Here is a 24,056-nt window from a genome sequence, read left to right on the forward strand (position 1 = left end):
CTTCCGTTGATCCACACTAGGTGCCAATAATCTGTGGATTCGTCACTGTGAGCAACCCCATTCACATTACATAGTCTTTCGATCCATTAACGTGAAAATATTGATTTAGTGAAGCTTTAAATCTGAGTATTTAAATGCAACATCAACCGTACGTGCTGTAGAAATAGTACTGAGAATTCACATGTATGTTGCTGTTGTTTTTTAACTTAACTATTTTAACCGTAAGCTAACCAACTTTTATTTAAACTTTTTCTCCATTAATTTTAGCTAGTGCTGTCAGTTAAACGCGTTAACGGCGTTAAGTTCTTTTCACATGCTGTTGCAACAACTAGTAACGTTAGAAAAACTACAACACCACATCGGATCTAGCTAGACCGGAAACAGAACATCAGGCACGCCACACACACTGGTTTGGGCTCGCGAGCCGGCCAAAGAGTAGCAGGCTAACGGTACGTTTTGAGTGGATGGCGGGCGTGAGATGCCGAAATGGATGTCAGTAAGAATCTGAATGGAAAGTTTACTTTTAAAAAGTTGCCAAATGGTTCCATTAACAAGACCAAAGTGATGTGTGTGTTTTGTCATTGTGAACTGAGCTATCATCGCAGCACGTCCAGTCTGAAATACCACTTGATGGCCCAAGCACACAGCTGATGGCCGAGCACACAGCTGATGGCCGAGCACGCAGCTGATGGCCGAGCACACAGCTGATGGCCGAGCACACAGCTGATGCCAATTCTCCGCCCCCTCGTCAAAGCCAGGCGAGCTGATCCACTTCTCCATGTTGATAAGGGCATTAAAATGAGAAAATAAAATGGGACAAAAAGAAATCAAGGGACATTTAGAATAGATACAAATTTGCGATTAATTGCGATTAATTGCGAGTTAACTATGACATTAATGCGATTAATCGCGATTAAATATTTTAATCGTTTGACAGCACTATCTATCTATCTATTTGGCTCCTGCGATGGGTAGGGGGGTATCCTATCCCCGTGCGTTGAGCCGACCAGATGAACCAGTTGTTTCCAGAGCTGACGGTCTTGGGCCAGCTGCTCCGCATCTTCCACCGCAACTCCACGTTGTTGGAGGTCGCCCGCAAGGACGTCAAGCCATCGGGTGTGGGGTTTACCTCGTGGTCGACAGCACTACTTTTAGTTAATCATTTGAATTGGTGGTTGGTGTGGTTTCCCATTTATTCATTACATTTAGCTAGTTATTTTACCATTTATTACTTTTAGCTAAACTTCTGTGCCTGCTTGCAAACTAGTTTTCACACACTTACATCATTGAAACATGTAGGCTAATGTTTAGGTGTTATATTTGACTGGTAATATGTATATTCTTTTAATCAAATCAGATTTATTTTTTGTATTAGTCAGGCTACTCAATTTTTCCAAGTACCTCTGATTGGCAATAACAAAAACAATTTAGCTTAGAACACAAACCAAGGACATAAAATAACATTCATACACAATTTTATTGATATTTACGTTGCAGAGACGTCATGATATGCATATTCTTCTGACTTTTACAAGTATGAATGATTGAGCATTATTTACAAAAAATGCCATCACTTCATTGCTTCATGGACTGTTGAGTGTACATGTCTTCATAGCTGCACTGCATCTGCTGGTGGCGCTGTAGGTCAACCCTGCGCTGGAAGCTGTGCTTGCAGCGGGGGCAGCTGAACGGCCGGTAGCTGCTGTGCTTTCGGCTGTGGGTGATGAGGTTGGAGCTTTGGCTGAATCCTTTACCGCACACCTTGCACACGTGTGGTTTCTCCCCTGAGGGAGGAAGTACACAATGTCTCACAGGTGGGTGTTTGACAGGGTTGGGTAGTAACGGATTACATGTAATCAAAAAATCAAGTAACTATTATCAGCCCAGATTACAATAAAAAAAGCATAATCAGATTACAGTTACACTGTTGAGGATTACCTAATTACATTTTATCATGCAAACAATGCAACTTTTTTATGATAGCCTAACTATGTTTTAATTTGACAAGCAGTTTGATTGTTTGTCCACTAGATGTCACTATCATCCAGTTGCCTGTGTAGTTTCTTGACAAGAAAAAGGTTCAAATCAAAACTCAAGATGGAGGCCCCGTCGACGTCAAAAGACAGACCCGTTTCAGTTGGGAAAAATGTGTTTACTAGTTGGCAATATCGCCACAACTTTGATTTAAAGAAAATAATAATGTGTATGTTGTGTGCAAGTTGTGCAAACCAAAAGTGCAAGTATTGTTAACGGCGCTAACATCTACTTAGGGGTAAGTTGAACGTTACCGTTAACCTTACAGGAACATGCTCGGCATCGTTCAAACATCGCTAGCTATCAGGTGATCCAATGACGATAAACTAATGGTTTCAGTTATTTCACCAATCAGTGAAGGTAAAATTTGCATTTGCCACATCAGTATTGATCACGGTAGTAATCTTTAATGAGAGCAAAAAGATTTCTTAGATGTAATGAAATAATAAAGAGAAAAATAAAATGAGAATTCATTGATCAATTCTGTGGCGGTGTCTTTTACTAAGGCCGGCTGCACACTGGCTGCGTGGCGTGAGCGTGTCAGCTGCGTGGCGTGTCCGTTTGTATTTCGGCTCCCATGGTAACAGGTTAGAGCGTGCACACTTCCTGTGTGACACGCACGTCTCAGAAAACACGTGCATGCTAGAAATAGAACCGACGCCTATTTTTCACGCGTTTCCAGGCAAAATAGAATACGAAAAGATGATTATATGTCATTTTGACACAAATACATTTAATAAATGAAATGTTGATGTTTGAAAGTCTCGAGGTTTTGATATAAATACAGATATATAAATGTAACGATTTTCTAATATTGCACCTGTCAATCCAGAAGGAAATATTCTGGAGTCTATTTTGCCGTCAACACTACCGACGTTGTCTTAGCTGTAATCAGATCAGAATATATTTATGTTTATGGGAAACATCCATGTGTACAGACAAGGCTAGCAGCAGCAGCCACACGTTTCTGGCGTGCAAAGACATAGAAAACGCCACGCAGCCGACACGCAACAGAAACGCAACAGAAACGCAACAGAAACGCAACAGAAAGTAATCAGATTACGTTACATGTTTTGGGTAATCCAACTGATTACGTTACTGATTAAAAAAATTAGTAATTGTAAAGTAATCTGACCCAACCCTGGTGTTTGAGCATTTCACAGCATGGTTTTAAATTGCATTTAGTTAGGATTAGGGCCGGGACGATACAGTAGTTGTCCCGATACGATTTTCTTCACGATACATGGGTGCTGATTCGATTTGTGATTTTCAAAGTTGAATAATACACTTCTAGAGACAATATATCATGAGACATTTCTGAAAACTAATTGTTTTCTAAGAAGTATGCACATCACATGTCAGTCAGTCAGTCTGACGTTTATTTCATTTTTCATTTGTCTATATCTTTGACGTTCTACTTCTGGGATTGCTCCGGTGCCGCCGGAAATCTGACGGATGCGTGTCTTTTCGCCGATGTGCGTCCCCTTCCTCTGTCTCTGTGTCGGGGTTCTAACCTCCGGCTGATTTGTGAGGACTATGGTTAACTGCTCCTCAGATCTCTGCAGGGTAAATCCAGACAGCTAGCTAGACTATCTGTCCAATCGGAGGTTTCTGTTGTACGAGATCCTCTCCTAGAGATTTCATCAGATTCACTTCAAATTCGGTCTGTGTCATCTTAAGACCTCAGCGATGAAAAGTTATTAAAAGCAAAACTTTTCATCCAACGGTGTTGGCGTGGCGTGGCGTGGTGTGGCGGCCATTTTGAGCATTTATCGATGAACGAAGAAGTTGTTGTAACTTTAGTGTACATTGTCCAATTTCTCACGATTGACAAGAGTCCAGGCCTGAGGACATCTACAGGCCAAAATTGACTTTTGGTCATAGCACCCCCACTGGCAACAGGAAATCAGCCTTATATGATACTTTAACCACGCCCATTTACTCAGGCCACGCCCCATTTCATAACTGGTGACCCATTTAAGGTAGAGTCTTGTGTGAGGTATCATTGAACTCAGCAGAGAGTTTATTTTTGATTGGTGATGGTTTGACCCGCCCCCTATGCTGTAGCCACGCCCTTTTTTATAACTGGTGACCCATTTAAGGTAGAGTCTTGTGTGAGGTATCAATGAACTCAGCAGAGAGTTCCCTTTTCACTGGTGACAATTTACGGTGTCTGAGTGCCACGCAAAATTGCACGGTCGCAAGGAGCGGTGTCTGCCAGTAACCCCGAGGCGCGCAGAGGTGCGAGGGCCCGTCCAACGCTGCTTGCAGCTTTAATTGCGTGAATGGTTCTGGATTTGAGCACCAGAAACCAAATTGAATTCCCTTACACTATATTTGGGTGGCAGCAGAAGTCTCAGTGAAAGTGAACCAAAAATATCAGCATGGCTGGATACCACGAGGGATAAATGGTAAATGTTTTAGGTGAACTGACCCTTTAAATGTATTACGTATCTTATTGTGAAAATATTTGGTAAAGTAAAGGAAGCTCCAGCACAAAAATTGGTTACCCATCAGTTTCAAAAACTCAAATAATTCAAGTCATAGGCTCTATTTTTGCTGATGACACAAGCTGATAAATTACACATAAAGCCAGGCAGCTAAGAGGTGTTTAAAAGAAGACATGTATGTATGCACGGATGTCTTCTCCAAAGGCTAAACTCCCAGAAAACATGCAAACGTATTGCCCTGCTGTGGCCCACTGTGTGTTAAATAAAGAGGGGAAGGGTGGTGTGTAAGTGTAAATAAGGATAGCGTGAATCACTGAGTTTGCGGTGAATTTGGTCTATTAATTAATTCAGGAACTGCCTCATCAAAGTCTGAGAGAGAGACTGAGGCAACAGCATCCACACAGAGCAAAGCCACCAAACTTTCTGCCAGTTAGTGCATTTTCCCTGTGTATAAGTTAAAGACTACATGCATTATTGTGTTTGACACTGAGGATATCTGAGACGATATATGGACTATTACAATCAATAATGTGTTGAAATGAATTAAATGGAATACATTTCTGTATAAAAAATATGTCTCTGTCTGTTGTGTGCATGTGTCAAGTTATAGCCTAGGCCTACCATGCGCATATACTGCACAAAAGCGGCACTCGCGCCTAGGCTATTTAATTGTATAGCCTTGTTGGGCTATGTGCGGGGTGTGCCAACTTGTTTTATGCGATAAAGAAACCCCCTTAAAGACAAAAAGATAATTAGAGCTCTGTGTAGCCTAAAAAACACGTCACATCGCTTAGAGCACCATTAAACTGATTAATCGATTAATGATCGATTCATGTGAAGTTACCCAGTCTGATACTCGTACCTTTGTGTTCACTCACCTGTGTGTATGAAGGTGTGTTTCTTCATGTCTGACTTCTGGTGGAACCTTTTCCCGCAGTACTGGCAGGGGTAAGGCCGCGTGTCTGAGTGGATGAGGAGGTGTGTGGACAGGGTGGACGAGCGCTTGAACACCTTTCCACACACCTTGCAGCCAAAGCTACGGTCCTGGACACACAAACGCAGGTTCACTCGGACACAGACACGAGGACAAACCAATGTTTCCTTCACAAGTCATTTGATTTGATTAAAAAAAAGAGACATTAAATAAAAACCCAGAAAACACTCTGGGGGCTTGGCATGTTGGGTTCCCTACAAAAAACATTTAGTCTATGAAATGAAAATGGGACAGAAGAAAGAAGTAAACAAACGAATAGAAAAGTTAGGTGTAAAGAAAGAGAGGAAGGAAAAACTAATTAAAAAAAAAGAACAATATTCAAACACGATGCAGGCTCGTAACCAGCCTACTGCAAGGGGAGGTTTTTCCCTCATTTTGTATTCAATTATGAGGTTCAGATACCTAATTTTATCAACATTGTATGCACAAATGTGTGCTGGATTAGCTGGTATCTTAACGAACACGCTTTTTGATGCACCGGACAAACTTGTCAAATTACTTACCAAGACCACACACAAACACACACATGCACGCGCGCACACACACACACACACACACACACACACACACACACACAACGTCATTTCCTTTGTTCAATTTGATCGCTGGGACCCTGCCCTTGATTTGGGGCTTCTTTGACCTCACTTCCTCCCAGCACCATTTCAAAACCTGTGGACATTCTTTGCAGTTTTTGGACACCCCCCCCCTGTCTACGGGCCTGTGATGGGTCATGTGTATGTTGTAAAATTGATCAAACTTTTCTCATGTCAAGATTCTCACTGTGTACTGTACCTTAGCTCTACCGTAGCTGCTTAGTGCCCTGAAGCCAAACGGCATGTCGCTGGCAGTTGGGGATCTGGTCAATGGGACGGAGAGGGTGTTGTGAAGATAAGCCTGCAGGCCACCTCCTGATAGTAACACTTCTGAAAGAGACTGAAGAGGTAGACAGAGAGAAGGGGAAAAAAGACGAGAAGAATGATACCACTGTCAAGTCGGTACCTCAAATGTGAAGCCAGCACCAACACCAATGCTGGGTACCGAATTCAATACTTTTTAGGCAATTAACCCTTAACCCCAAACCGTCCCGTTCTTCTTTTACCAAACCCAACTGTCCCGTTCTTCCAGAGATGGGAAGTAACGAAGTACAAATACTTCGTTACTGTACTTAAGTAGATTTTTCGGATATTTCTACTTTACTTTACTATTTTTGTGGCGCTATTACAAATTTAAAATTGTACAAGAGGCGTAATGTCGGAGAATAGCGCGGACACCGCGCCTACACCGCGAGCGGCCGTGCGCCACACAGAAAAAGTGAGAAAAAGAAAGAGAGACTGCTGTCCGGAGGATGATCAGTTGAGATGGTGTGTGTGCGTCCTTGAGAACTGTAAGTCGTATAACTTCTGTTGTCAGTTCATGTAAGCCTGTTGTTGTATTGGTCTATAGTTCCTGCACAGCTAAAGTAGGTTAGCTAGTGATTTAGTTGTTTGTGTTCTTCACCTGTTAGCTGGTTTCACGTTGCTTGTAAAGCATCAAAAGAGAGAAGTTGTCTCTGTCCGTGTTTACAGACACACCTGGGGGCGAAGTTTGAAACCAGCATCAGCTTTAAATACGGTCCTAATCTAGTCCTCACTAGCAAGTTTCAAATAATTTCGCTGGAGTTACCGTTATTATTTTTCACGTGATCAATACCGAATTCAGTCTAATTGGATGGGAATATACTGTAGGCTACGTTGCATGTAACGCACCACTACAAGACGACTCGACAGATTCGGCCGCATTCTGCATTCATTTGCGGCAAATAATTGCAGCTTGATGGTGGTAACGTTAGCACTAGTAGTATGGACGGCGACATGATTGAAAATGAAGAAAACAGAGATCCCAGAGATTAGGCAGACAAGCAGCAAGACATTCCCAATCATCCCTGGCCTTATCTGAGAGAGATGTTTGAGATGGGCTAGGAGACATCAAGTATGACTCCTGGCCAATGTGCTGTGTAACTCTAAAAGTATGGGGAACTTCTTAATTAATCTATGTTTAGTAATTCATATTGTATCCTTTATTTTCTTATTTGAGCACACACACATACATGTAGATTCCTTTAAATGTTAAGGGGACGATTAAAAAAGAGAAACTGGATCTGTGAATTCTCACAGAATCACAGTTGAATTCATATCTTGCTACTCAGTCAGAATCTTATTAAGCTGGAGTCCCAGTTTCTGTCACAATAATCATATATGTGATGTTTGGCAGACATCCATTTAAAATGTAGACAATGGCATATAAAGAGCCTGGTTTTTATGTCCACTGAAGTTTCTCATCTTGCACTCTAGTAACGTGTGTGGTCCAGGAAGCTTTGCATAAAAAGTGGTTGTCATTCGCAAGGCTACTTTTATACTTTAAGTACATTTCAAAGCCTGTACTTTGTTACTTTTACTTAAGTAAAGAAGTTAAATCAGTACTTCTACTTTTACCAGAGTATTTTTTAACACAAGTATCTGTACTTCTACTTAAGTACGGGAAGTGAGTACTTTTGCCATCTCTGCGTTCTTCTTTTCCTAAACCCAACTGTCCCGTTCTTCTTTACCTAAACCCAACTGTCCCGTTCTTCTTTACCTAAACCCGACTGTCCCGTTCTTCTTTACCTAAACCCAACTGTCCCGTTCTTCTTTACCTAAACCCAACTGTCTCGTTCTTCTTTATCTAAACCCAACTGTCCTGTTCTTCTTTACCTAAACCCAACTGTCCCGTTCTTCTTTACCTAAACCCAACTGTCCCGTTCTTCTTTATCTAAACCCAACTGTCCCGTTCTTCTTTACCTAAACCCAACTGTCCCGTTCTTCTTTACCTAAACCCAACTGTCCCGTTCTTCTTTACCTAAACCCAACTGTCCCGTTCTTCTTTATCTAAACCCAACTGTCCCGTTCTTCTTTATCTAAACCCAACTGTCCCGTTCTTCTTTATCTAAACCCAACTGTCCCGTTCTTCTTTACCTAAACCCAACTGTCCCGTTCTTCTTTATCTAAACCCGACTGTCCCGTTCTTCTTTACCTAAACCCAACTGTCCCGTTCTTCTTTACCTAAACCCAACCGTCCCGTTCTTCTTTTCCTAAACCCAACTGTCCCGTTCTTCTTTATCTAAACCCAACTGTCCCGTTCTTCTTTACCTAAACCCAACTGTCCCGTTCTTCTTTACCTAAACCTAACTGTCCCGTTCTTCTTTATCTAAACCCAACTGTCCCGTTCTTCTTTATCTAAACCTAACTGTCCCGTTCTTCTTTATCTAAACCCAACTGTCCCGTTCTTCTTTACCTAAACCCAACTGTCCCGTTCTTCTTTACCTAAACCCGACTGTCCCGTTCTTCTTTACCTAAACCTAACTGTCCCGTTCTTCTTTATCTAAACCCAACTGTCCCGTTCTTCTTTACCTAAACCCAACTGTCCCGTTCTTCTTTACCTAAACCCAACCGTCCCGTTCTTCTTTACCTAAACCCAACTGTCCCGTTCTTCTTTACCTAAACCCAACCGTCCCGTTCTTCTTTACCTAAACCCAACTGTCCCGTTCTTCTTTACCTAAACCCAACCGTCCCGTTCTTCTTTTCCTAAACCCAGCTGTCCCGTTCTTCTTTACCTAAACCCAGCTGTCCCGTTCTTCTTTACCTAAACCCAACCGTCCCGTTCTTCTTTACCTAAACCCAACTGTCCCGTTCTTCTTTACCTAAACCCAACTGTCCCGTTCTTCTTTACCTAAACCCAATCGTCCCTTTCTTCCCACGTGTCATGGAAACATAAGTCAAAAAAGTGACGCCAATAGTCTGGACCAAGTGCATTTAGATAAAGCGCATATAGATATGACGCTTAAGGAGACTTTTATCGTCAATAACAACGCCAAAGGCACCTGACCAAGCCTCCGTATTTTACGTGATGGGAGTGAGAATCTGTGGAAGATTAAAAAATTGGTATTGAAAAGAGTATTGTTTAGGAACCGGTATCAAAGTCACAGTATTGGTATCGGTAGCGGTATCCAGTATTTTTTGAACGATACCCCGCCCTAGCCAGCGCTCCTAAAACTCAGTGATTACTATGCTGGGATCATGGATGTATGAAGAGAACTGGATACAGGTTTGGAGGCAGGGCCCCGTTCATTCCTATGAGAGTTGCTCAGTGGCACATGAAGCCAAAACAGTTCAACTGCCGCATGTAAAAGTACCAGGATGATCGACACAATGATCACAAATGTTTCAATTCGGTTTAGAGACTTTCTTTTAACCGTCATGTCGCCATTTTCAAAGTTTCTACATCAGAAATTTGGTTTTAATTAAACAAAATTGGCCAAAAATAACACAGATGGTTCCATACAGCGCTCTTCGTAGATAAATTCTTTGGATCAGTTCACTTCTTTCATTGAGTTTTGGGTGTTTTATTCAATTAGCATTTGAAAAAACAATCACATGGTTTCTAAACAGTATCAAGACTAAACTTTGACAGTCTGTGATTATCCACTAAATTGTAACTATTTGTCGAAGTAATTCATAATTTTAGATTTTTTTTAACTCAAACATTTGGTATAATTTCATATAAATGAGGTTTATTTATTATAAATTCCAAAAATAAGTGTAAAACTAGTGGTAATAAGTTGATGTTAGTGGAAGGACATTAATACAATTTGCACTATTTTTGCTCCATAGTTTTCACTGTACATTCCTCTGGCAGAAGTGTGCAGACCAGTTATCTTTTTAAAATGACAGCTTTGTTTGCAACATCCTATTCCTATAAACCAGCCCAGACTGCTCTTGCACATTGTCTTTTACACCCTGAACCACTCTGCTGTGTCACCCTCTGACATGTTGCCAGCTTCTGTGTCATGGCAGTTACTTTTATCGTTATTCACTCTGGTTTCCTCTTTTATTATAACAGCAGAGATAGAAAGGACATTTGATAATTCTCACTATGCAGAGGCTTCCTACCTTTTCACAGAGCGGGCACTCGCTGACAGGGGATTTGAGGTCAGTGTGCGATGTGTGGTTGACTAACATGAAGACCAGTCGCTCCAGGTGTCTCTCTCTTTCAGATGCCGGGTGTTTGTCCGCCGTCCAAGGCGAGAACGGCAGAGGAGCGTCTCTGTTCTCCACAGGGGCTTTTGTTCGATTATGAAAAGATAATGATGGGAATGTCTTTAGTTTAGAGAGACTGGTTGATAATGTTAGGGTCTTTGGTTAGCATTCTCTGGCCTTGAGTGTACAAAGATTAATCCTGTATGTTGAGGCTTTTTTCTAAACTAATAGGCCCGTTGGAGATGAACTGCGCCTCGCCTGTAAAGTGGACAAGAGTAGGCAGCAGCAGTGTGAATAAAATTGTGACAAAAATACGCTCTCAAGTTAGACAGTTTCCAGCCGATTCCAGCAGCCTTCAGGCTGAACAGGAAGTGACAGAAACACTGGGGTCTGATTCCGATTTAATAAAGTGTTATCAGACCAATAAATCAGCTTGTACACAGTCTCCAGTTGTTTTTATGAAGACAGAGTAACTGTCAAAATGCTCTACATGCGATCTGTTGCTGATTTTAATTAACAACACACTGTAGATGATCTGTAATCTGAACAGATTTAGTCTCTCTGACTCTCTGACTCTGTACAGAATAAGCCTTTAAATCAGACAAATAGCAGTTAAAATCCCTCCAATTCAAAATCAATAAAAAGTCATCATGTCGAGTCAATTCTGAACCAATCAGCTGTTAGATCAGCTGAGAGGCCAGCGTTTCCCAGCATGCCCTGGGGTCCGCCTGGGTCTTGCAGTCGGTGGAGAGCAACTGCGGCGTCTGGCTCTAAAAACTGTGGCCGCCTTGATCTCGTGAGGTTATCGTTGACCACGTGTTCGTGACGTCAGAGCGAGTGGGGATCAAGTCGGACACAAATCTAACCGGCATGCATTGGGCGCCGATCGCCGGTGACCAGAGGTGTATAGTCCAGGTGCCAGAAAGTAGAAATCCTGTCCAGCAGCTGTCCCAACATCACTAAACCAGCTCCTCTACCAGGTAGATGAGCTCGTTAGTGAAAACACCTGTTCTAGATGTAGAGGCAGATCCAAAAACATGGCAGGATTTTTACTTTCTGGCACCTGGACTATACACCTCTGCCGGTGACCGATTCTGCACAGATCTGGCTCTTCTCGAACGAGCCTATTGTCTCAATTACAGAGATGCTCTAGTCTCTGAGCTAGAGTCCAAGTCAAATCTCAAGTCTCTGAGCTAGAGTCCAAGTCAAATCTCAAGTCTCTGTGCTAGATTCCAAGTCAAATCTCAAGTCTCTGAGCTAGAGTCCAAGTCAAATCTCAAGTCTCTGTGCTAGATTCCAAGTCAAGTCTCTGAGCTATAGTCCAAGTCAAGTCTCAAGTCCTTGAGCTAGAGTCCAAATCATATTGTGTAACGTTTTAAAGCCAAAACTTTCGAAGAATGACATAGCAATGTTACATGTTACGTAGGTAGGTTATAAGTTCCGCAGTGAGGGGAATAACGTTCAGCTCATCAGACGTTTCCTAAAAATAGATTGTTCACAAGTTCTGCATCCTGAGTCCAAGTCGAGTCTGAAGTCTTTTGAGGACGAATCTTAAGTCGAGTCTAAAGTCACAGTGTGTGCGACTTCAGTGTCAAACTTGAGTCCGAGTCTCAAACTCGAGTCCCCATCTCTGCTCAGTTATGACCGAGATCAACAACACTCTCACATGGCATCTAAAGAGCACATACTGTATACAAAGTGTAGTCTTATACTCATTTCAAAGTGACAACAATTTAGTAAAAAAAAATTACTGCTAAAGAAAGTGTTGGGTACCTGAAGGCCAAAGCTCATTTGTGGGGGCAGAGTGAGACTGGACTGCCATCCCGTCCCACGGTGAGCTGGCTTCAGCCAGACGCTCTTTGACCCCTAACATGGGGTACAAAGGCTGCACAACATCTTCCGGACACCTCCTGTCCTGTCCCATCGCATGCTGCACAGGCTGGTGGGCGTCTGTTTGGGGCTGGGAATGTCGTCTATAGAAGTCCTTAGATGAGCCAAGTACATGAGTCCTTTTACTCTTGACGAGGAACGACCGCGGCATGGCAGACTGAGCGCTGACTGAGGGAGTTGATGGGAGACTAGGTTAAAAGAATCCTGCAGAATAAACCTGCAGGAATCAGCTCTTTCATGTCACTTTTAAAGCCTCACTTAATCACATGTCGCACACCTGCTGGTACATGTTCAGTTACAATGCCAAAGCTTGAGGTTTTCTTAGCAAATATAGCCCACCACCTGCACAAAAGTTTCAGGGTTTTCACTGAAGGATAACCCGGCTGTGGTGTTGTCTGACGACTTCTAAACTGACACTATGGTTCACTTTTTATACTTCCATTTCAGCAGCATGTACCCTTTTGTAGACATTTAGAACAGCAGAATGATTTTAAAATTGGGAATATTATCTTTCCACATTAAACAAATATAATGTAAGATAATGTAAATAAATAAAGTGTATTTGCAATTTGTTAAATTTATTAATTTATCATGAGATATGTGGCAAATAATATCTCAAAACTGCATTGGTTGATTTTTGATATCAGATCATACGGTAAAGAAGAAAGAGGAAAGCCTGAAGGAAAAACTAAAGATAGCATAGAAGCACGCAGCAGACTAGTAAAGTAATTTTCCCCAACTTTTTTTGCCAGTAAATATCCACCGAGATTTTATATGAGCCTCTGTAATAAAGATAAAAATCTAGTAACGTGATCATGTAAATCTATAAATAATATCCCTCACAAGTCACAGCCTTGAAGTTGCAAAGAAGAAGTTTAAGTGTGCCGGTAGATTTAATTTTCCGTGTTGTGTGGGTGCATAAGAAAATGTCTAAAAAAATGAATACATTCGTATGAATATATTGATATTATAACAATAAGATTCAAACTTACCTCTGTATTGCACAGCTGAATGTTGAGTGTTTCTTGTGTGTCCTCGTTTGCTGGCAACGTCCTCTTTTCTCTTTCTCACACCCATCAACTGATGACATGACACAAAGAGATTTTATTTGATTTTGAAACACTGCTGAGGATTGTGGGACTTTAGGCATTGGAGGGGCAGAAAAGAATGCTCCCAAATTAATTGAAATTACAAGATAATAAAAAAAAACATTATTTAAAAATGAATATCTCAAAATATCCTCCCTGTTTTAATCAATTTTGGGGGTGTTACCTCTTTTGCTACCCTTCTTCTGACAGGAAAAGTCTATAAAAACAGAGATTTTGCTCTGTATTCGCTGAAGGTTTAGTCGGCTGTACACTTCACGTTTGGGACCCAGTGTGAATAAAATTGGGGTGACATCAAAAGTCAAGATGAAACCTTATGTACTGTAAGACCAATACAGATTAAGACATGCGCTGTATTTACCACTTTAATGACTGTTCAAGTGGGTTGACTCATAAACACACCGAACATCCTTTGGAAAGTTTGAATATCTCATCGTTCTCATGTGAACATGTGGACCTTTTACTAGTGAAGTGGCAATTACACATTACACTGTGTGTGTGTGTGTGTGTGTGTTACCCATCATCCCACACATTTCCTTATGTGAATGGACAGAACTTAGATTTGGTCTTTCTTTACCAACTTTATCTCAAGCGTTGAACTATAGTCTGAGTAACCTTTGTGTTAGAAAGACATTGAGAAGATATTTTATTTAAAGTCACAGCTTGGAAAGAAGGCAGATTTGGAGTAAGATTTCAGGGTAACACTTTACAATAATGACCATTTATAAGTAATTTATAAGCTCTTAATTAATGATAAAGTAACCATTAACGAATCATTATAAATGACTGATAATTACAAAGTTATTAGTAGTTATCTGACACATAATTTGCAAGCCATTAAAAGTAATTTACAAATCTATAATTACGTGCTAAAATCATTAAAAACTGAAATTGCTAATATTTACTGTACATAAGTATTACAATATCTGTAATATTTAATACATAAAAAGGGGTGATTGCACTTTGATCATTTAAGAAAAATGTGTAAAGTTTGACCATCACAGCAAAAAAAAGAAGTGTTAAAGAGAAATACTGAGTCATCATGCTGCATGTGGTTTGTCAATACAATTTGCAAAGTTCCTCCTTATCCTTCCTAACAACATATGAGGCATCGCCCCCTGAACACATTTATGACATAACATAGCATTAGCAGGAGCTAATGAAGTGTGAAGCAAAAAAAACAACACATAAAAATAGGCATATTAAAAGTAAGGGAATAAAACCAGTAACTAACAGTAGACGAAAAGGGAAACTATTATAGGTTGAAGGCTATAATCTAAAGATGTATGTTGTAACATGAGTGATTTGAATGTGTCCAGGTCTAACCAAATGACTAAATAAATCCAGGTTGCCAAATGATGGATTATATAATCTTCACAATCTCCACTTTGCTACATGTACAGTATTGATACAGTATTGTACCACTTGCAGGGCCAATCATCAACAGGAAAGCTAGGTTAAACAAACGACACAGAATCAATCTATATGCAGATGACGTGACTCTTCTACTTAGCAAACCCTCCGGGGTTGGGGCCATGATCCAATGCAGTATGTAGCTTTGGCTGTTTCTCTGTTTGCTCTCACAGTCTGAAACACTAGTTTATAACCAAATGGGTCTTGTTGGGATGGTAAGATGCAGGCTATTCCTTTCAAGTTCACTCAGAAAAAGTACCAAGGATTCCACATCGTATGACCTTTATTTCAATTCCGCACTATTGCTACAAGTCATATGAGGCGACCCCACACTTTTCCTGATTGGCAGGCATAAAAATAAATATATCGCATAAAAATGTGATAAATTGAAACTGGTCGTCACTGTTCGAGTGTGTGAATGTTTCAGTAAATTAGTTGTACTAGTGACACTATTCTAATGAAAGATGAAACCTAATAAACCTGTCTGAATAATACAACCCTTTGAGACGCTGGACTGCAGTAGAATAATATCATCAAATACACAAATCCCTAATTGAAAAAATTGACTAGCTTATAAAGCTACCATTTTTGGACAAGACAATACCAAAGCACTTCTTCTTTACTCATGAAAAAAGATTGAATTAATTATTGTTTTTATGTTATATAGGGATATATGCAATATAGTTTTCTTTTAAGCACTCGCAATTTCGTGGTATTCACTGTAATACAGCGACAATAAAGGCATCCATAATATTGTATTAACTTGTTTCAGTTTTGCTCTGATCTATTTAAAAGCTTATTGTGCTTGATAAATATACCTGATGGACTGTAGCTTAAGGATGGGATATGAAGAAATGATTTAATTAACAAAATTATGGAATAGGAACTTGATCGCTTAATTGATCTGCAAACGTTTTTTAAATTTTGACGATGTTTTGTACTTTCTATGTACTTTGTATGGTTGTTTATTGAAAAACAATAGATTGAAAAGACTTTGATAAGGGTACGGACATTTCCAAAAGGGTATAGGACCCGAAAAGTATTTAGCTTCTTCCTACTCCTTTTCAAACAAGAGCATTTATTTATTTTGCTTATTCTTTCTTTTCCTAAAGTGAAATTCTTTGTGTCTTGTATTTTAAGTTTTTTGCTAATTTATTTTTGAATAAAACTAATCATTCATTCATTCTTAAAATCTTAAATACTGTGCATATACATATCTGTTGTCAAGTAATGTGAATCTGACCTCAGATTGAAATCAAATCATCACAGGCCACATATGAACTGAAACCAAAGCATTCCTCAATCTGGCTGTATTTTTGCAAACATCTCATTTGACTCCTGGTCTCAGCAGCATAAAAAAAAAATGGAGCTGAGTTTGCCTTGATGTGCATGAAGAGAGGCACGTTAGAGCACTGTGGTTGATGTGGTGGGGGGCTTGCAACCTTCTCCCAGGGTCTGTCAGGGAGAGCAGACGAGAGTAGCGCAGGGAGCTGAGACGGGCTGGTGGGTTCGGTGGGTTTCTGCCTCATTTGTTTTTGGGGGTTCAGGGGCTTCTTGTTCCCCTGATGGTGGTAGAAAACTGCCTTTCTAGGAACCTGAAACTCTGGGAGGAGGAGGGGGAGGGGGAGAACAACTTTAGTCGAAAGTTCATTTTCCTATTGCTTTGTACCACATTACTATCATGCATAGTCAAACTTTGACTATGCATGGGAGGAATGTGGTGTATGTGCGATATGACTTACCCGATGTGTTGAATATATACATCAATAAATGCTACTTTGGATTTACTATATTTCCTTTTTGTTTTAAATCATAACATTTAGGAAATCCTCCTATAAAAATGTATAGTGTGTAAGTGTAAGTGTAGAGGAAAGCTGTCAGCTGCCATCCAACCTTACACCAAACGTCATCTCTTTTCACAACTATTTCCAACACTAACTTTATTACAGTTTTTGCCCATTGCTTACACACTAAAAAGGAATGCTTAGACCAAAGCCTCAAAACCTAAACTTCTTGTAGCATACCTTAAACACTGTATAACCATAGCTTCAGAGTTTTGACATAATTTGCCAAATTCTGCAAAAAGTGTGTAAACAATAGGCAAAAACTGTAACTATATGGTTAGTCGCAAGGTTAATTTTAAGTATGAACACAAATGAAACAAATACTAGCATGTTCATTCTTTTCACTTTTGCTTTTAATCAGTAATCCAAACAACAGTAAACTGGTGTCTTACCTACGTATCTCTTTAAAGAGGCCAATTTTACACATTAAAGTATGACTGTGTAACTTTTGAAAGAAGAAACAAAATGTTCTTTTTCTTAAGGGTTAAGTTAAGGGTTTGTCTTACAAACTTATCTCTTTATATATATATATATATATATATATATATATATATATAAAAAATGCTTTGAAAATTTGTTTTAACTGGGCGTTAACGGATATATATATATATATTTTTTTTTTTCACCTAGGTAACTGCCAAAATTAGGCACATCCTGTCTCAAAACGATGCAGAAACACTAGTCCATGCATTTGTTGTCTGTAATTCCTTACAATCAGGTTGCTCAAATAAGTCCCTTAAGTCCAGTCCCTGGATCCAACTGATCCAGAATGCTGCAGCGCGAGAGAGAACTAAGAAAAGAGATATTTCTCCTGTATTAGCTTCTCTGCATTGGCTTCCTGTAAATTCCAGGATTGAATTTAAAATCCTTCTCCTGACCTACAAAGCTGTAAATGGTCAGGCACCATCATATCTTAATGAGCTCCTTTTAGTACCTTATTGTCCCCCTAGAGCACTGCACTCCCAGAATGCAGAGTTACTTGTGGTTCCTACAGTCTCTAAAAGTAGAACGGGAGCCAGAGCCTTCAGCTACCAGGCTCCTCTCCTGTGGAACCAGCTCCCAATCTGGGTTTGGGAGGCAGACACTGTCCTCACATTTAAGAGTAAACTTAAAACTCTCCTGTTTGATGAAGCTTATAGTTAGGGAGTGAGGAGTTGCAGCATTCGCCAAAACTAGTGGGGGAGGGTGTATAGCTACAGATACGGCACCCCTTCTCTTCTCTGCTTCTCTTCATAGTCGTCAGATTAATCTACCAACCCTTATAGAACTGGCTCCGGTTTGCCTTGGACCAGCTCTTAATTATGCTGTTATAGTTTTAGACTGCTGGGGGACTTCCTGTGACACACTGAGCTCCTCTCTCTTTCCATCTGGGTGCACTTGTGCCCCAGAAATGCTTGTTAATAACTATTCCCAGGAGTCCTTATGTTTTCTGCCTCGCAGTTAACCTTAGGGTAGTGTGGCACCTAATCATGGTTGCAGCTGCCACCGTGGTCCTGCTCGGCGCCCTGCTACACCCTGCTACGCCCTGCAGTGCCCTGCTACACCATGAACTACTGCAATTACTATTTCTAGTCATAGTTTCATTATCTTTATTGTGACTGTGACCAACCCTCAGCGACAGACACCGCCTACCAAGAGCCTGGGTCTGTCCGAGGTTTCTCACTAAGAGGGAGTTTTTCCTCGCCACTGTTGCACCAAATGCTTGCTCTCGGGGGAATTATTGGAACTGTTGGGTCTTTATAAATTATAAAGTGTGGTCTAGACCTACTCTGTAGAATCTGTTAAGTGTCTTGAGATAACTGATGATGAAATAAAAAAAAGAAATTGAAAAATTTTATTTAATTGAATTTAAAGAGGCCAATTTCTGTTTATTTCATTAGCATTAAAATACAACCTTAACTAATTCAATACACTGTGGTTTTGGGGGCCCTGTTATGACTAGTATCTTAGGGCGGCAAAAGTTAGCTAATGCTAGTGAACTTTAAATAGATATTAGGGTTTATCTATTATGCCATTGTACAGCTTAGGCAACAACAAAGCTCTTGCAGTAAAGACACACACACGCACGCACACACACACACACACACACACACACACACACACACACAATCAGTGGAGATTCAAGCGAAAAATGAACAGATAATGATTTACCAACAAAGGCTGGTATTTGTGTACCCGTTCATATACTTTTTTTGCCACGCATGAAAACAGTGTAGGTGTTTTAAAGTACTTTAAATTACATCATTTAGATTAAATGAATTGTCGCCAATGATGAAAAAGAGAAGCATCAGATTGTCAGGCAGCCTCGGTGTCAGGCCGCAGTCTCAGCTCCTTGGTGTTTATCTGTGTCTCTGCTGTGGCTGACAGAGGTTTCACTCAGAGGACACGACTACAGAAGTGCTGTGCCACTTTCCCACGGACAACAACTTCTCATATCTCACTAGTTTACCCCCACCCACTCATTTCCTCACAACTTTTCAACTTTCTGTCATTTTGGTTGGCATAGAGGCTCTATGAAAAAGAAAAGAAAGTCCTGCACTGTGTGTAACCTTCGCTCTAAGGTTACGCACAGTGCAGGACTTTCTTTTCCTTGTTAGGGGAGGGAAATGAGACAAAAAAATGTCTGATAGCTTAGTGACATTTTAATGCTAAATGTGCTTAATGTGTTGAGTCAGAATTTACTCAAAATTAGACTTCACAAAAATAAATAATATATAGTTTATGAGAGGCGGTGATAACAGAATAAAGAGGAATTGCTTTGCAGTACATGATGTATAAACAACAAATTTATATTTATGGCCGTCATGGGAAATGTGGACTCTACCTTCTCTCAATATCACACTATATCAAAGGGTCATGTTCGAGAGTGAAGCCACAACACTGTCAAGTGTTCCTCCCACTGAACAGGAAACAAGTATTATGCAGCTGAGGTATTTCTTCTTTCTATGTAACGGCTTCATCACATCATCCTACTCTTTTCAATCAATCGCTATCAGATTGAAAACACAGATCACAGATTCAGATTAATTCTTTGAATCTTTGAATCTAAGAGGTTAATGAGGAAAAGCATATTGTGTTCGGATGTAGCGCTAACCCCGGCGGTGTCTATGAAGATAAATCATTTGCATAAATATGTTCCATGCTTGCTAAACAACTGTCAACGCCATGAAAGAAATGATATTGATGATGACACCTTCTTAAATTCAGTCAACCGATGGGCATCCCCACTCCCACACACGCAGCCAACTCTCTGAGATTTGCATCATGATTCAGGGTTACAGAGAGGTAAGAGGGTGTGAGAACCTCAAAGGGACATGGTACCCAAGACAGCCGCTGCCTACGTCTTTAGAATTGGTGGTGTAGAGAGAGAGAGAGAGAGAGAGAGAGAGAGAGAGCCTAAACATATTACCACAAGCCTAGTGTATATCCACAACGTTTCTCTTCCCAGGATTGCTAAGGTGCTGCCAGAAATTTCGCCGGATGTCCCTCTTCTTGTCGGGATGTGCGTCCCCTTCCTCTGTCTCTGTGTTGGCGTTCTAACCTCCGGTGGATTTGTGACTATGGTTACCTGCTCCTCAGATCTCTGCAGGGTAAATCCAGACAGCTAGCTAGACTATCTGTCCAATCTGAGTTTTCTGTTGCACGACTAAAACTACTTTTGAACGTCCACATGTTCCACCAAAACAAGTTCCTTCCTGAGGCTATTTAGCAGAGGCACCGTGGCTCCGTCCGGCACTTGTAATTGGTTTAAAGAAATGCCAATAAACCAGAGCACGTTTTTTTCTCCCATCCCACAATGCTGTGTGGACTAGCCAGACTTGGCAATGTCTGGCAGTGCGAGATTACCACAAGCCTTAATAATAAACAAATGTATGACTATAATTTAGGGATGTAACAATGCATGATATATCAGTTAAAAATGGATATATCAAATTTAATGGCATTCCGTCCAATAGTTGTTGATACATTTAAAGGGATACTACACCGATTTAGCATTAAGCTTTGTATCAGTAGAAGCACGGTAGTATTTTCGAATGACCGTGCTTCCCTCCCTCATGTCCCCCGGAGACCAGAGATCTCTGTATTGTGGGTCTGGTAAAAATCCTCCAATGACGGGAAAACAACGATTTTTGCGTCATTCGGACGATTTTTTGCCCAAAGGTAATGGACTACAGCTAGTAGTAGGAGCTACTTCCGCATGTTTTCAACCCGCCCATAGGGGGTGGGGTCTTTACACGAAGCTTGCCGAAGTAAACCTTAGTGTCAGCCATCTTGAGGCTTCACTAACAGCCTCTGTCTTTTCAGCAGCAAACTTTTACAACAATTATGTGCATTCAAACTACCGCACATGTGTACCACCGGGATACATCGGTACAGATCGGAGAATATGCAGGAAACTTTATTACAGATGGAATACTCGACACACTACGCGAGCTTCACCTGCTACAGAGACCAGCACCTCAGCCTGCTACGGAGACCAGCACCTCAGCCTGCTACGGAGACCAGCACCTCAGCCTGCTACGGACACCAGCACCTCAGCCTGCGGTGTCGCCCGATGCCGCTAGCCGGGGAAAGGGACCTTGACAGCGGTGTGCAGGAGTTAGAGCTGGTGGAAAGCTAACGCTAGCAAGCCACCTGTTCCATCAATCCTGCTTGCAAGTGTCATTGGACAACAAACTGGACTACATCTGGACTACATCTGGACTACATCTGGACTACATCCAACTTCAGCGAAACTCCCAACATGAGTTCAGAGACTGCTGTGTTTTTGTTGTTGTGGAAACATGGCTGAACAACAGTATACCGGACTATCCAGCTACGAGGCCTGCAGCTCTGTCGCCAGGTAAGACTAGTGGAGGTGGGCTGTGTTTACACGGACTGGTGCAGGAATGGGGTGCTTGTATCCAGCTAACTAACTGCTGGTGGAGTTTGTGACTGTTAAATGCAGACCGTTCTACATTCCAGCTGTGTTTATTCTCTGTGTTTACACCAAGCGCTAATGCTAGTATGCGTTAGCTGAACTTTACGGAGCCTATAATGTGTGTGCACTAAATGTAGCCTGTTTCATATGTTGTTTTTATATAATGTCTTTTTTATATATATTAAATGTGTAACACCACTAGAGTCACGGTGAAACTATTGTTTCGTGTATATGGTTGAAATGACAATAAAACCATAGACAGTATATTATGGACTACCAGATCCGTGTCTCTGGACCAGAGACCAGTGAAGGATGTCAGAAGTCTGTTTCCCGGTGCTGGCTGAGCGTTACTGAGCAGCCTCCAACTGAGCTTGAAGACGTAGATGTGACGTGAGCAACCTGTCTGAAAGTGTGAAGTCTTCTGGTAGCTGTGCCGAGAGATATCTCAATCATTCCCAATCTTACAGAGACGGAGAGCGTAGGTATATGTAAGGAGATAACATAGGCACAGGCTAATTACTGATCACTAACATGCTAGTTAACATTAGTCATTAAACCTAAACAGATAATGGAAGTCCAAACTGCCTGTGAGCTTCTCCTGTACTATACGGTAATTCCTCTTCTGTGTGACAGTAAGTCTCGTGGTTATGACCCAATCGTTAGCCTATGTTTATAAAAGCGTCTGCTACGGAGCCATAACGTGAGGTACAAGGTAATGGAGCCTTTTATACATTGTCGTGTTTCTTTAGAAATAAACAATCAACAAATAGAGTCTTTAAACTCTTCAGATGTAAAGTTATTCTCTGTCAAAGTGACGTCAAAATGAATGGGAGTCAATGGGATGCTAACGGGAGGTGATGGCGCCATAGGAGGTATGCTTTCCGCTTACCCCCTTGAATAAAACACACTTGAGTTGAGTTGAATGCCTCACTGTCTGTCTGTAAACGGTAGGCGTGGCTTGGGAGTGGACTCTAAAGCAGCGAAGCAAGTGCATTCTGGGATTTGGTGTCTTTCATCCACATGACCCAAAAATACATTTTCTGGCTTTTCTCGGCCTAGAAGGCACCGATTAAAAAAAGAAAAAAATCACATTTCTACTACATAAGTGATCCAATTTAAAGATATATTCATCTTTCCAACAGTGAAATATCCCTTTAATAACAAAAAACAGAATCAACCAGAAGAAAAGTCAGGGGATCGCCAAGTCAGGACCATTTGGCAACCATGCGTGTCTGTAAAAGGCATTCAAGGCAATCTATCCAGTAGGCTAGCCTACTTGTTGAGATATTTTAGTCTGGATTTAATGCCTTTTTTCCACTAAATGAAACAGCACGGCTCAATTCGCTTGGAAAACATTCCTTTTTCAGTTTTCCATTGGAGAAAGTTTGGTCAAGGTTCCAAGCAAGCTGAGCCGATACTAGAAGGTGGAGTTAAAACCCTGCAGACCAATGGTTGATCAGAGAGAATCACCACTAGAATTGTCACTTGCATGACGTCCTTCCCAAATCCACCACTTTTAATAACCAATCTACAATCAATAGCAACCGTAAGTTATTACATTACATGTCATTTAGCTAACACTTTTATCCAAAGCAACTTACAATTAAGTGCTTTCAACTGTGAAGGTTCAAACTCCAGACAACAAGTAGTAAGTGCAAGTACATTAGCTTTAAATAAGCAAAGATCCTTTGAGAAAAGATTATTTATTTTTTGGTGTAGTCAGAAGAGATGTGTTTTTAGCCTTCGGCGGAAGATGTGTAGGCTTTCGGCCATCCTGACGTTGATAGGGAGCTCGTTCCACCATTTGGGAGCCAGGACAGTGAACAGTCTGGATTTCGTTGAGCGATTAGTTCTCCCTTGCTGTGGGGGGGCAGCAAACAGTCTTTTATTCACTCGACCCAGATGTGGTTGCCGATGGAAGGATCCAACATCATCACGGCAGAGGATATATTGTCTTATTCATGTTCATGTTGTATGTTGGCTATTGTTCTAAATATTAAAAAAAGACATTTCTAAATTCAATAAACCTCACCTTTAAACCATTTTTTAACTAGCTTCCATCTCCAAAATCCTTACATCTAGTAGCTACAGATTGTTAAGCATAAACCAGTTATAGGCAACAACATAATGTGTGTGTGTGTGTGTGTGTGTGTGTGTGTGTGTAATGTTGCTCACGTTAAAAGATATTAGCTATTCAATGTGCAGAGGTCTGTGGCAAGCTTGTGATGCTTGTTTCATGACATGGACGTGTGAATACTGCCACATAACACGACCCCACCCAAAACACCCCTGCATACGGGCACAGAGTGTCAGCGCGTGTCTGTGTGTAAACATATTGCAAATGAAGAGGTGT

General features: G+C 40.9%; 1 protein-coding gene across 1 annotated transcript; it reads right to left on the bottom strand.

The window, feature by feature from the left end:
• Positions 1–1,458: 1,458 nt before the first annotated feature.
• Positions 1,459–13,777, bottom strand: LOC120574080 (zinc finger protein Gfi-1b-like). The gene is made up of 6 exons (XM_039824144.1): positions 13,412–13,777; positions 12,303–12,587; positions 10,443–10,612; positions 6,271–6,411; positions 5,363–5,528; positions 1,459–1,784 (listed from the first exon to the last, which is right to left on the bottom strand). Exons 1-6 carry the CDS (start codon positions 13,494–13,496, stop codon positions 1,576–1,578), a joined length of 1,056 nt encoding a protein of 351 aa, XP_039680078.1. The 5' UTR covers positions 13,497–13,777; the 3' UTR covers positions 1,459–1,575.
• Positions 13,778–24,056: the final 10,279 nt, after the last annotated feature.

This window comes from Perca fluviatilis, chromosome 15 (assembly GCF_010015445.1).
Source record: "Perca fluviatilis chromosome 15, GENO_Pfluv_1.0, whole genome shotgun sequence".
Taxonomy (NCBI): domain Eukaryota; kingdom Metazoa; phylum Chordata; class Actinopteri; order Perciformes; family Percidae; genus Perca; species Perca fluviatilis.